At 49.8% G+C, this 14,174-nt stretch overlaps 2 protein-coding genes across 2 annotated transcripts; both read left to right on the forward strand.

The window, feature by feature from the left end:
• Positions 1-3,462: 3,462 nt before the first annotated feature.
• On the forward strand, positions 3,463-4,752 carry LOC119714078 (feather keratin Cos2-3-like). Its single transcript, XM_072028924.1, has 2 exons — positions 3,463-3,601; positions 3,978-4,752. The coding sequence occupies exons 1-2, from the start codon at positions 3,503-3,505 to the stop codon at positions 4,302-4,304; spliced, it is 426 nt and encodes a 141-aa protein (XP_071885025.1). The 5' UTR covers positions 3,463-3,502; the 3' UTR covers positions 4,305-4,752.
• Positions 4,753-8,517: 3,765 nt separating this feature from the next.
• On the forward strand, positions 8,518-9,757 carry LOC119714116 (feather keratin Cos1-2-like). The gene is made up of 2 exons (XM_038168884.2): positions 8,518-8,668; positions 8,989-9,757. The coding sequence occupies exons 1-2, from the start codon at positions 8,567-8,569 to the stop codon at positions 9,313-9,315; spliced, it is 429 nt and encodes a 142-aa protein (XP_038024812.1). The 5' UTR covers positions 8,518-8,566; the 3' UTR covers positions 9,316-9,757.
• Positions 9,758-14,174: the final 4,417 nt, after the last annotated feature.

A 14,174-nucleotide genomic window follows, 5' to 3' on the forward strand; every position in this document is an offset into this window, starting at 1 on the left:
TCTTTCCCCACTACAGGCTCCACTGTTATTGAAGCTGAGCACATATCTGTGAGACACACAGACAGGGACATGCACACCCCATTTGAGGAATATACACCCAGACCGATATTCACAGTAGCTGCTTTTGGGGGCCCAAACCACTCTTGACACATTTGCCTGGAGGCTGAGACCCCGTTTCCCTGCTCCAGGAGCTTCATGGGGACCCCCTGGCTCCAGCCGCTGATAGCACAGGCAAGGGGTGTCCTCATGCCAAGCCTTACTCCAGCAGCTGGCACCAAACCTACTCCTGCTGCTCCACCAGGATCTCGCACTTTCTTCTTGCAGCACGTGTGCATGGGACAAAGCGAGATTACGCAGAGGTAAGGAAAGATTCCAGAAGAGGACAGGACAGATGGTGGTGTTCAGGTACAGGTCCAGCTGCACAAGTACATGGAGTGGCCCCTTTTGCACCCTGCTCTATCTGCCCTTGTGTGCTCCTTGCAGTTCCCCTTGCCCTGCACATCCCCTCATAGGTTTGTATAGGTCTGTCCTGCACCCATTCCAGCCTGTGTACTGGCCCACAGCTGTAACAGTTACATGGCCCAAGTTGATCTTCCTGGCAGTGGTGCCTGTGGGTTTGTGATAGGCCAGTAACTGGTGTAAATGGTGAGGTTTGTCTTTTCTTAGCATCCCAATTGACAAGGTCCCCAATCTGATAACCTCACTGGCATAAACTCAGTCACAGCCTCATATACCCACTACAAGTGGTGCAACTGTCCACATTTGGTCTCCTCACTGCCTCTCTCATCGTCTCTTGGTCAGGATTGTGACCCTGTGTGTTTTTTTGTGCTTCCTGCTGTTCTTTCTCTCTATCCCCCTCCCAAATGCTGATGGGCTGCTTCTAGGGAAGGAAAGAAGGAAGATAAGAAAGAAAGAAAGAAAGAAAGAAAGAAAGAAAGAAAGAAAGAAAGAAAGAAAGAAAGAAAGAAAGAAAGAAAGAAAGAAAGAAAGTAAAGCAAGCTGGAAGGTATGAAACGAAATCAGGGCTGTAGAAGCAGTGAGGCAGCTGCCCCCAGTCCTCCATTGTGGATGCGCATGGAGGAACACTGTGGTACTGAAAGCAGAGATAAATCACAGCATACAAAACAAACAAACCTCTGTTTCTCAGTTTTCCCATGGCTTCCTTCAGCCTCTGGGACCTTAGGCTGTAGGTTGGTGTATGGAGCAGGTATATCACAGCCCTGGAGAAAATGGACACCACTTTGTTGAGGGAGACCTTGGCAACGGGGTAGGTATAGAGGAGGGAGTATGGTCCCAGGCACAACACAACCACAGCTAAGTGAGAGTGAGTGGACAGTATCTTGTGTCTCCTCATAGGCCTACATTCAGAGGGAGACCACAAGAGCACCCTGTAGGAGCTCAAGGAAGACAGGAAGTCGTCTGGAAAACTGTTAGTGGTATTGTAGCCAAGGAGCACAGCAGTCCAGAAGCTCTCAGCAGGGGCCAGCTGCATAACATCAACGACCCTGATGAGGGAATAGTGTCCACCCTCAGCAAGTATGCCAATGATACAAAGCTGGGAGGAGTGGCCGACACACTGGAAGGCTGTGCTGCCATTCAGTGAGACATGGGCAGGCTGGAGAACTGGGCAGGAAGAAACCAAATGAAGTTTAAAAAGAGCAAGTGTAGAGACCTGCAACTGGGAAGGAAAAAATGTATGTATCAGTACAGTCTGGGGGATGATCTGCTGGAGAGGAGCTGTGAGGAGAAGGACCTGGGGGTCCTGGTGGACGACAGGTTGACTATGAGCCAGCAGTGTGCCCCTGTGGCCAAGAAGGCCAATGGGGTCTTGGCATGCATAAAAAGGAGCGTGGGAAGCAGGTCAAGGGAGGTGATCCTCCCCCTCTGCTCTGCCCTGGTCAGGCCTCACCTGGAGTACTATGTCCAGTTCTGGGCTCCCCGGTACAAAAAAGACAAGGATCTCCTGGAAAGGGTCCAGAGGAGGGCCACAAAGATGATACAGGGTCTGGAGCATCTTCCCTATGTGGAAAGGCTGAGATACCTGGGTTTGTTCAGCCTGGAGAAAAGAAGACTGAGAGGGGATCTCATCAATGTGTATAAATGCCTGAGGTGTGGGAGACAGAGGGACTTGGCCAACCTCTTTTCTGTGGTTTGTGGGGACAGGACAAGGGGTAATGGCCACAAGATAAAACAGAGAGAGTGTTGCACCAACATGAGAAAGAACTTCTTCACAGTGAGGGTGACAGAGCACTGGCTGCCCAGGGAGGTTGTGGAGTCTCCTTCTCTGGAGATATTCAAGGCCCATCTGGATGCCTACCTGTGCTATCTGGAGCTTGGAGAGAGTCTTGATGCTGTGCCAGCACTGCTCCACAGTAGCCCAAACATTTATGCAATGGCAGTGCTAGCTCCAAGTGCAGAGCACAGCACTCTACGGGCTGCTCTGGGGAAAGTTAACTTCATCCCAGGCAGCCCCAGTTCAGGCAACTGCACACAAGCGAGGAACGTGTGTGTGAACATGACACAGTGTGCACTCATCTGAGACCCCATCAGAAAACAAGCCCAGCAGTTTCTGAACAGCATTTAGACGAAGTACATGGTTTGAAAAGGTACCCAGAGAGACTGCACAGAGAAGGGAGATGGACTGGGAGCCTTGCAGAAGGCACTGGAGACAGAGTTCTTGGCAAGACAATGACAGCTTTCTTGGGCTTTGCTAATAAGCGCTAAGAAACCCATTTGTTAGTCTGAGTAGCAGCAGTAAGGAATGTGCTAGAGTACACCATGGTGAGCACTGGTTGGTGTCAAGAGAGACATAAGCTTTCATCTTACAAGTAGAAGTTGTATGATTTATTTATCTGTTTTTTTAAACAAAAAAATGGAAAGTATGGGAGAGAAGAAAGAAGTCTCTACAGACAGGACCTGCACTCTGTGTCTTGTTAAAATCCACCTTGCTCTCTCTGATGCTGCAAAAAAGTAAGGTCACCTGCACAGGAAAGATTTAGTTGCTTTCTACATTTCTATTCTTGTTCTTTCTAAATAAAACACACAATTTCCTGTTGGGCCTTTCTTCTGAGATCCAGAAAGGCCCTGAACAAGCAAGCCCCCCTCATACAGACATCCCTGGGTCAGAGCAGGAGGAGGCAAAACAGGCCAGCAGGTTTTCCCTGAGGGCAGTGTCAGCAGGGGTAGGGTCACAGGCAGGAGCTGGGTCACCTGTAGCCAAAAGGGCCTCAGAGAGTCCCTAGGGAGTCACTCAGACTGACATCATTTGCCTTTACTGGACTCTTCCAGCACGTGAGCTGAGTCTTCTGCCCACACTGACATGTGTTGCCTGGAAATACTTGGGCCTCCCTACCCATCACTCAGAAGTTGCCTTCTCTGGGGAAGGGCATAAAGCAGGAAATTAAGAATAGCATCACAGGAAGGCAACACACATCCCGTATCATTAGGTGGGATGTTTTGCATTCAAGAGCAGCTTGTCAGAAAATAGTCCCTGCTTCAAGGGATGCCTCTGGACATGGGGCAGCTAAGGCCCACTATAAAAGCCAGCCCAGCTCTGTGCTCTCTCATCCACTTCTCTGGCCTTCTTCTTGTTGGGATCCAGGTGAGTGTGAAGCCCCTTCTTGTCCCCCTCATAGTCCAAAGGCAGGTCTCAAATTTATGGACCTCTCAGCTGCTATCAGCTGTGTTGCATGCCAAATCTTGGGGCTGCTGGTAGTGGTAGAGGAAAGCAGTTAGAAGTTTTGTCATGGAGGAAGACTGGACCTTTACTATGATGGCTCCAGTGCTAGGGTCTAGGCTGTAACAGATAAGTTTTGGTGGCTCTTTTTGGGCCCTGGCAGGATGAGGCCAAGAAGCATTGGTATATCCCTGCACAGACTCCAACTCAAAGCCCTGACTGTGCAGTTCCCTCTTGGTGTGGTGACAGGCTGCTCATCACGCATGCCCACGTTGAGCTTCCTCTTTGCCCTCTCTCCCAGGTTCACCTCCTGCCACCAGACATGTCCTGCTATGACCAGTGCCGGCCATGCCAGCCCTGTGGCCCGACCCCGCTGGCCAGCAGCTGCAACGAGCCCTGCGTCAGGCAGTGCCAGAACTCCACCATTGTCATCCAGCCCTCTCCCGTGGTGGTGACCCTGCCCGGCCCCATCCTCAGCTCCTTCCCGCAGAACACGGCTGTGGGATCCTCCACCTCTGCTGCCGTTGGCAGCATCCTCAGCTGTGACGGCGTCCCCATCAACTCTGGGTGCTGTGACCTCTCCTGCATTACCAGCCGCTACTGTGGCAGCAGGTGCCGCCCCTGCTAAAGATGCCAGACAGTGCCCCAGACCAGGACCCCGGGAACTCAGAACATACTGCTGGACAAAAATGTATGGAAGAACAAACTTTGTGCTGTTGTTTTAAGAGGACCTGACCATCTCTGGCTTGTCTTGTAATGTCAGACAGGAAGGGGCCAGTCTGGCTTCTCTGACAACATGGCTAATGTTTACCTTTTTTGTTTCCTACTCATTCTGTTTCTCTCTTTTCTTTGTTGCCCTCTGCTCCCCTTCAAGCTCTCTGTGAGGCCCCCAGAAACTAGCCTGGAGAGACCTGCTAGCCTGTCCCCATACATGGGCCAGGTAGATGGGGCAACTGTGCCAAAGGAAAAGTTGAACAGATTTTTGTCTGCTCGTCCTGCGCTGTGTTGTGGGGACTTCATCTTGGAGTCACCTCATTTCCCTCCTGAGACTCAATAAACATTTGCAGCAACCCTGAGTATGTTCTAGTCTGATCTTTCCATCTGCAGAAATGGACAGGGGAGAAAGCTATTTTTCTGGTGGGATTTATCTGGGGGCACTACCTCTCTCTTTTGGGCATTGGAGGGTGGGACGTACTGCAGCAATTCATCTTTCAGGCACTGTCTCTTGAAGCTGACGGGCCCCTCGCTACAAGAAGGACATCGAGGTGCTCGAAAGAGTCCAGAGAAGGGCGACAAAGCTGGTGAGGGGCCTGGAGAGCAAGTCCTATGAGGAGCGGCTGAAGGAGCTGGGCTTGTTCAGCCTAGAGAAGAGGAGGCTCAGGGGTGACCTTATTGCTCTGTATAAGTACATTAAAGGAGGCTGTAGCGAGGTGGGGGTTGGCCTGTTCTCCCATGTGCCTCGTGACAGGACGAGGGGGAATGGGCTAAAGTTACGCCAGGGGAGTTTTAGGTTAGACGTTAGGAAGAATTTCTTTACTGAAAGGGTTGTTAGGCACTGGAACGGGCTGCCCAGGGAGGTGGTGGAGTCACCATCCCTGGAAGTCTTTAAAAGACGTTTAGATGTAGAGCTTAGTGATATGGTTTAGTGGGGACTGTTAGTGTTAGGTTAGAGGTTGGACTCGATGATCTTGAGGTCTCTTCCAACCTAGAAATTCTGTGATTCTGTGATTCTGTGATTCTGAGGAAGACATCTCTAGTTCCTCCACAGCCAATGGACACCAGCCCTTGACTTGTGATATCTCCACCTAGACACAGTCCCTTGATCTTAGAGGTCCCAGATCTTGGGGAATACTGTTGCTCTTGCTTTTGTTGGAGCTGTTCTGGGGACAGAGACTCAGACAAAGATGATCCCAAAGGATCCCCAAGGATTGCAGAAACTGGGAACGGTTAATTGTCTTGGAAATGTCCCTCTGCCTCTACTCCATTTTCCCCTCTCCTCTACCACCTGTTCACAGGCACCACGTCTGGGCTGCTTGGTCTTGGTTTATTTTCCCCAAGCATGGATCAGTTTTCTTCAGGTCTGGGAACTCAGAGCCCCCATAGGTGCCACAAATCCACTTGCTCCAGAAAAGACCCTCTGAGGTTGCAGAAATCCTAGGCCCCACTGAGACATAGCAGTGAGAACGGGAGCTGTTCTCCTTTACCATGGCTCTAAGATTTCAGGAGATGATATCAGAATGACCTCAAAATGATCAGAATGATTCATCAGAATTCATCAGAATGATCAGAACGATGAAGCTTCAGGCCATTGCTTTCAGAATGACTGACCTTCCTCACCTCCTCTGGCAAACATTGGCAGGAGCCAGTCCAGGGGCTACCTTGAGATTTCTCAAAATATGTTCCATGTCTCTCCTTCCATCCTACCACCTACCTCCTTCTCTTCTTTTCCTTTGTGTTCTCCTCCCTTCAGGTCTGTGGCTTCTTGGAGCCAGCCCTTCCACTGAGGGAACAGCAGACACATGCCCTGCATGATCTCTGCCATGGTTGGCTCAGGTGATTCCTGTATGGAGGTCACTATGTCACCAGATTTTGATGTCATGAGTAATATCGGTATGAGTTCAAGGGTCACACTGGGATTTAACAGAAATATTGATCTGACAGCAGCATCGCTCCAAGGCTGAGATATGGTGACTGTGCATGTTGCCCCATGATTCCAGAGCAGTCCCAGAAAGAGGTTATCTGAGAAACCCTCCAGATGCTCATAGGTTGCACCTCCAGCATGCACATATTCCAACCGTGTGTTCAGAGCAGGTCTCATCAGATCAGGTTGCTCAGGATCAAGTCAAGGCAAAGTCTGAAGTAATCCAAGGATGAAGATCCTTGGTAACCTGCTCCAAGACTTGACCACCTTCAGGGTAAATATTTCTTCCATATAGCTAACTAGAACAAAGTATTTCTGAACTTTCACCCATTGGCCCCAGTCTAAGTGCACTTCATCTCTAGAGTCCAGCTTCATCTCCTTTGCATCTTCCAGTGAAGTGGGAATAGACAATGCAAATGTCTGTTTGGCTTTCTCTGTGATGCTCACAGCATCTGTCCTTCCTCCCACAGCACAGCAACACCAGGACCCATATTTCTCTGGTTCAGTGCCACTTCTGCCCCAGGTTTCAGCCCCTGCATGACTCAGCACCAGGCCCATGATTCACAAACGTATGTGTGGCATTGGTTTCCCCATGGGGGACCTCTGTCCCACCCCACACACCACTGACACCTCACCAGCAGCAGACCCACACAGGGCTGGGCCTTCTTGAAATGTGCAGGATTCCTCAGCCTTTCTCCCTGTACATAAAGCTAACGCCATCCTTTAGAACTCTCTAGCTATGGGGAGTGCAGATGTGTCCTGGCCTGGAGAGTCAGGGAGGGGTGACTGCCACCATGCTTTTACACTCTGAACCCTGCACTCTGGAATTAAAGTATGTATCCAAACTGCTGTGGACCTTGTTGGGGACTGAAATTGGAAGTAGTAGAGGGTGAACTTCCTAGGGTAAGGAGAAGAAAGGCTGTAGAAACAGTCACAGAAGGCTGCATTTCAGCATGTGCTGAAATGTGCTGTGGGCACTTCTGGGCTGGGTTTGTTCTGTAGTTGGTGAGCTGTTCTCGGGTTCCTTCTTGCTCTGGTTGCTCTCTGAAGCTCATGGACTGAGCACTGGAGAATGCCCTGAGGTGATCAGCACATTCACTTGTGAGGGGGGACATACAGATCACACAAACATGCACCTGCTCATGCATGCTTGTGTGGAATCATGCAAAAATCACTGCCCACAGACACGTGCATAAATCCAGCACACAGGCTGTGGTGTTTTCAAATGGATGGCCAACTTAAACTGCACCACGTGGCTTTCTCATTCCCCCACCTCAAAGGAAGATGTGAGGAGAAAATATTTAAACTACAGGGCTTATGAGTTGAGATAGGGTAGTTTAATTAAAGGAAAATAAAAGAAAGAGAGAAAAAAAATGAAGAACCAACAAGCAAAGCCCATTTGAAAGCAAACTGAGAGAAAACAACTATTCTCTACTTCCCATAAACAAATAATGATCATCCATGTCTTTGGAAGCAGAGCCTCAATAAGCCTAGCTGTTTTTTGAGTGGAACATAAGAGCTCCCCCTTTTCCTTCCTCTTTCACATTTTACTTCTGAGTATGACATCATCCAGTTTGTAATAGCCCTTTAATCAGTTTAGGTCAGCTGCCCTGGTGATGTCCCTTTCCCAAGTCTTGTCCACCCCCCGCCTCCTGTCTTTGGGGGGCTTGGAGAGAGTCGATGTTGTGCCAGCACTGCTCCACCATAGCCCCAACATGGTTGTGATGACAATGCTGTTCTAGCTCCAAGTGCAGAGCACAGCACTCTAGGGGCTGCTGTGGGGAATGCTGAGTCTGTCCCAGGCAGCCCCAGTACAGGCAAGTGCCCACAAGAGAGGAACATGTGCATGAACATGACAGAGTCTGCGTTCAACTGAGGCCCACCTGGGAGCAACCCCAGCAGAGTTTCTGGGCAGCATTTGTACTTTGGGTGAAGTCCATGATTTCATGTGGTACCCAGAGTGGGGTAGGTCACAGCCAGGAGCTGGGTCCCAAAGTGCCCCTAAGGAGTCACCCAGGCGGACATCATTTCCCTTTACTGGACTCTTCCAGCATGTGAGTTGAGTCTTCTGCCCACACTGATATGTGTTGCTGCCACTCAAAAGTTGCCTTCTCTGAGGCAAAAGCACAGCATAAACCAGGAAATGAAAAACAGCAGCATCACAGGAAGGCAACACACATCCTGTATTATTAGCAGGGATGTTTTGCATTCAAGAGCAGCTTGTCAGAAAATAGTCCCTGCTTCAAGGGATGCCTCTGGACATGGGGCAGCTAAGGCCCACTATAAAAGCCAGCCCATCTCCGTGCTCCCTTATCCACTTCTCTGGCCTTCTTCTCGTGAAGACTCAACAGGTGAGTGTGAAGCCCCTTCTTGTCGTGGTCATTCTCCAAAAGGACTGGGGCTGCTGTTTGTGGGAGAGGGAAGGGAGGAGAAGGTTTGCTATGGAGGCAGGCTTGGCCATCTGTACTGTGGTGGCTTCTGGGCTGTGGTCTAGGTTGTACCCAGATAGGTCCTGGTGGCTGTTTTTGGGCTCTTGTAGGATGAGGCCAAGAAGCCTTCACAAATCCCTCCAGCTCACAGCATGGCCTGTGCCTTGGTTCCCTCTCAGTGTGGTGACAGGCTGCTCATCACGCATGCCCACGTTGAGCTTCCTCTTTGCCCTCTCTCCCAGGTTCACCTCCTGCCACCAGACATGTCCTGCTACGACCAGTGCCAGCCATGCCAGCCCTGCGGCCCAACCCCGCTGGCCAGCAGTTGCAATGAGCCTTGCGTCAGGCAGTGCCAGAACTCCACCATTGTCATCCAGCCCTCTCCCGTGGTGGTGACCCTGCCCGGCCCCATCCTCAGCTCCTTCCCGCAGAACACGGCTGTGGGATCCTCCACCTCTGCTGCCGTTGGCAGCATCCTCAGCTGTGACGGAGTCCCCATCAACTCTGGGTGCTGTGACCTCTCCTGCATTACCAGCCGCTACTGTGGCAGCAGGTGCCGCCCCTGCTAAAGATGCCAGACAGTGCCCCAGACCAGGACCCCGGGAACTCAGAACATGCTGCTGGACAAGAATGGACAGAAGAACAAACTTTATGTTGTTGTTTTAAGAGGAGCTGACTTGTCCTGTAAAGACAGACAGGAAGGGGCCAGCCTGGCTTCTCTGACAACATGCCCAATGTCTACTTTTCCTGTTTTCCACTCACTTATTCTTTTTCTCCCTTTTCTTTGTTGCCCTCTGCTCCCCTTCAAACTCTCTGTGAGGTCACCATAAACTAGCCTGGAGTGACCTTCTATCCTCTCTCCACTTGTGCGTCCAGTTAGATGTATCCCCTGTGTCAGCTCTGCCTTAGAATAATTTTTGTCTGCTCCTGCTGCTCTCCGCCCTCGAGGCCTCCTCTTGGAGTCACCTAATTTCCCTCCTGAGACTCAATAAACATTTGCAGGAACCCTGATGGTGTCCCTGTCTGGTCTTTCCATCTTCATAGAGATGGCCAAAGGAGAAAGTTGTTGCTTTGGTGGAAATTTTGGTGTCCCTCACAGGTCTGCTGTTGGAACGTTACTGTTTCATGTCCTTATTAACAGCATAGACTTTGGGATCAAGTTCTCCCTCAGCAAGTCTGAAGATGACATCAAACTGAATGGACTATTCTATACAACTGAAAGAAGGGATGCCATCCAAAGGGACCTGGGCAAGCTTTAGAAGTGGGCCCAAATGAACCTGATGAGGTTTAACAAGTCTAAATGCAGGGTGCTGCACCTGGTCTGAGGCAATCCTGGACATGATTGCAGACTACGAGAAATACTCATTGAGACCAGCCCCACAAAGAATGACTTGGGGATTGTGGTGGACAAAAAGCTCAACAAGAACCAGCAGTGTGTGCTTGCAGTCCAGGAGGGCAACTGCTTCCTTCGATGTATCAAAGAAGTAGTGGCCATAAGGCTGAGGGAGGTGATTGCCCCCTCTACTCTATCCTCATGAGGCCCCACTTGGAGTGCTACATCCAGGTCTGGGGCCTTCAGAACAAGAAGGATGTGGACCTGCTAGAGCGAGTCTGGAGGAGGGCTGGAAAGATGATCAGAGGGCTGGAGCACCTCCCCTATGAAGAAAGGCTGATAGTGCTGGGGCTGTTCAGTCTACAGATGGGAAGGCTCTTGAGAGACCTCACTGCAACTTTTTAATACTTAAAGGGGGGTTATAAAAAAGATGTAGAACAACTTTTTACTTGGTCAGAAAATTTGATTGGTCTTCCATGATATTCTTGTCTCTAAAATGGAGAGACATGGATTTGACAGATGGACCACGTGGTAGGTAAGGAATTGGCTGATTGTTCGCACTCAAAACATTGCAGTAAATGGCTCAATGTCCAGGGGGAGATCAGATATGAGTGTTGTTTTTCAGGGGTCAGTACTGGGACTGATACTCTTAAATATCTTTGTCAGTGACATGGACAGTGAAATTGAGTGTATCTTAACAAGCTTCCCAATGACACCGAGCTGTGTGGTGCGGACAACACACTGAAGGGCAGGGATGTCATTCAGAGGGACCTTGACAGGCTTGAGAGGTGGGCCTGTGCGAACCTCATAAGGTTCAACAAAGGCCAAGTGTAAGGTCCTGCATCTGGGTCAGTCAATGCCAAGCACATCTATAGGCTGTATGGAGAGCAGCTCTGAGGGGAAGGATCTGGGGTTGCTGGCTGATGAGAAGCTCCAAGCACTTCTTGAAGCCCAAAAGGCTTGATGCTTTATCCACTTCCCTGTGGAGCCTTTTTCAGTGCCTGAACCATGCTAGTGTCAGTTGCCATGGACTGCTTAGTAAAGTATAAATATTGACAGAAAGATCTTCAAAGAATCAGAACTGTGGTGGGATGGGAGGCAGAAGAAGTGAATGCCTTGTGGTGAGTGAAAGACTATGGAACAGGGAGAATGGCAAAGATGATGCAGATGTAGGAGTCTGCCATGAAAAGCAGCATACTTCAGATGATGAGGGCAGAAAGGATACATTCAAGGTTCTCGCCTAGCATTGTACTCCCCAGGCCAGGCTCAGAAGAGGCCCACCACCACAGCAGAAACAGACAATAGTGTTCCTGGTATCCACTCTGCATCCATGCTCCTAAGGAGAGGAGGAAGCAGAGTTTCCTTCTCATGACTGAGATGTAATGCAATGCCTTGTGTGTGGCAATCAGAGCTCAATATTGAGAAGATGAGAAATTTAGTGATATCCAGAAGAAGTGGAAAAATAACTGTAATAGGCAGCTGGAAACACAAAAGTTTCTTTCTCCTGAAGACATGGAAAGTCTCCAGTGTTTTGGGAGAAATGGTAATGGTATACCAGCTCTCCAAGAAGGTGAGCAGGCTGAGGAAGAAGTACATTGGGATCCTCATGTGCTGGGCACTCCCCCCAGCGACAAAGAGGAGATCATTCCCATCAGGATTAGGAGAAAGGTGGAGAATATAATGATCAAAAGGGCGATGTTCCAGCTGCAATTTTCTGTTGAGCTCAGGAGAATGAATTCAGTCCCAAAAGTCCTGATCTCCTTTGCCATGGCTCTAAGATTTCAGGAGATGATGTCAGAGTGAAGTTTTATGCTGCAATAAGAGCAGTAGTAAACATCCACAAAAAAAAACTTTTCCTAGCCTAAGCGTCTTTTCTCACGGCCTCTCCTGATCACTGCCACTCTCATTCTCCCTCCACCTTTCCTCTCTACTTCACAGTCTCCTTCTATATAGACAACCATACAAACATCTATCCATCCTTCTCCAGGTATACATCTACACACTTTTTTTTCATGACCCTTCCAGAAGTCATCTACAAATTACAGTCTGTCAAGTCCAGATTCATTTTTTTCCCTGTTTCTGCCCTCTTATCTCAAAGCAGTTTCCAATTACCAAGTAGGTCTGAAAAAATTGGAATATTTTATAGAAATTAATTGCCAAGGTTTCAAAGAGATTTTTAAGTTGATGGAAAGTGATGATGGAATTCCCCTGCTTTCCTGTATACTATGGGGCTGTGGAGAAAGGTCTACTGCACTTCAGCTAAGCCTGAATAACGAGGAAGGCCTGCTGCTGAGAAATATCTCTTGTGAGGTTTCCTTTGGGATATGATGCCAAGGCCATATTGGGATGGTGTTGCACATCCTAGATGTCACAGGACTCTTACAGTGTCAGTGATGCTTTGTTGAAGCCATTTTCCCCAGACCGAGTGTCACCACCTCCCTTATCCTCATCTCTCCAGGCATGCCCTACTCTCCCAGTAGCTGCAGAATCAGACAAAGGCCTCTCTGAAAATAAAGGCTATTTCATCCCCAGGGAGCCAGCTGAGACTCACGGAACTGTGTTTTTACCTGTTTCAGGAGGCAGGATGGCCTCAGAAACAGATGAGTGCTGGGAGGCACTTGGCCAAAGCTTGGGACCCTCCACAGGCAGACCCAAGCACTCCAGCCCTGAACACATATCCTCAGATTACCAGGGGCTGAGGCTGAACCAGCACCTGGCACACCACACAGACATAACACTATAGGTACTGGGACAGTCTGGACACATGCCTAGGATCAGGAGAATTACATACACATTGCACTAGCATATACCAAGAATATATACACATTTCACACACAGATCCATGGACACATGCAAACATGCATGTGCATGCATGCACACACAGTTCCATAGATGCCCTGAAAAATGCAGGTACAAATACCACATACACAGGAACATGAGGCCATGCATGTGTGCACATGCAGACATCAGGTACATGTGCACACTCAGTGCCTCTGATGGGTTCACAAGGGGTCTGCTCCACATGCGTGTGCACACATTCCCAATGGGGTAGGAGCAGAGGCCAAAGGCAGCTGACAGAGGAGATGCTGGGGACCTTTCTGGCAGAGCAGGGCTGTGGCACTCTGAGCAGGACAAGGCTCCAGAGGAGAGGACAGCACAGTATGGGGATGCGCAGGGACTGCCCAGAGAGAGGAATCCAAGGATGTCAACCCATTTCTCCAGAGGGCAGCTTTAGGAGGAAGAGAAGGGAAACCCCACAGTGCAGTCCACCTGCCTGGAAACCAGCCCCATAGGGCTGTTGGAGGAAGTTGGATGGGAGGGAAAGAGGAAGACAGGAAGACATGGCACATCCACATGCAGGGAAGCCCTTGGGTGACCAGGCAAGGATCGCAGGTCTGGGAGCAGCTGGGCCCCTTCCTGTTACTGCAGCCACATACAACGCCACCAAAGTGCCGCAGGCAAGCACCACTTGCCTGTGCTGGACCCATCTGGCACTTGAGCTGAGTCCTCTGCCACCACTGACTCAGTCCTGGCTCAAAAATCCTGGCTCAAAAAGCCTGTCCATCCCAGTACTCAGCAGAAGCTTCTAAAAGGGAATGGGTATGACATAATCCAGGAAACAGCTCCACAGCCCACATCATTATATGTATGTGGGAGGTTTTCCATTCATCACAAACACCCAGAAAAGTATCACTTCTGTGGAGGCAACCTCTGGTCCTGGGCCAGTGCAAGGCCACCAGAAAAGCCAATCCTGCTCCTTGACCCCCTCATCTCCTTCTTCTTGGGAACCTAGTGTGTCTGAAGCCCTTTCACACGTACTTTTCAACTAATGCCAATATGTGTTATGATGGGTCCTGGTGATGGTGGTCATGAGAGAGCGACTGGGAAAGGTGTGACTCAGACCATGTGGGACCTGGATGAGATGGATTGTCATCTAAGAGAGATGCAGGAGCCTTGTTGGTCCTGGCCACTCTTTTCGGATCATGTCTTGATGAAGACATTTTGCTCCCCACATGTCGCTGTGCTCTGCTTCCTCTCTGCCCTCTCTCCCAGCTGCACCTCCTGCCCCCTGACATGTTCTGCTATGACCAGTGC

The sequence above is a fragment of the Anas platyrhynchos genome, chromosome 28, assembly GCF_047663525.1.
Source record: "Anas platyrhynchos isolate ZD024472 breed Pekin duck chromosome 28, IASCAAS_PekinDuck_T2T, whole genome shotgun sequence".
NCBI lineage: Eukaryota > Metazoa > Chordata > Aves > Anseriformes > Anatidae > Anas > Anas platyrhynchos.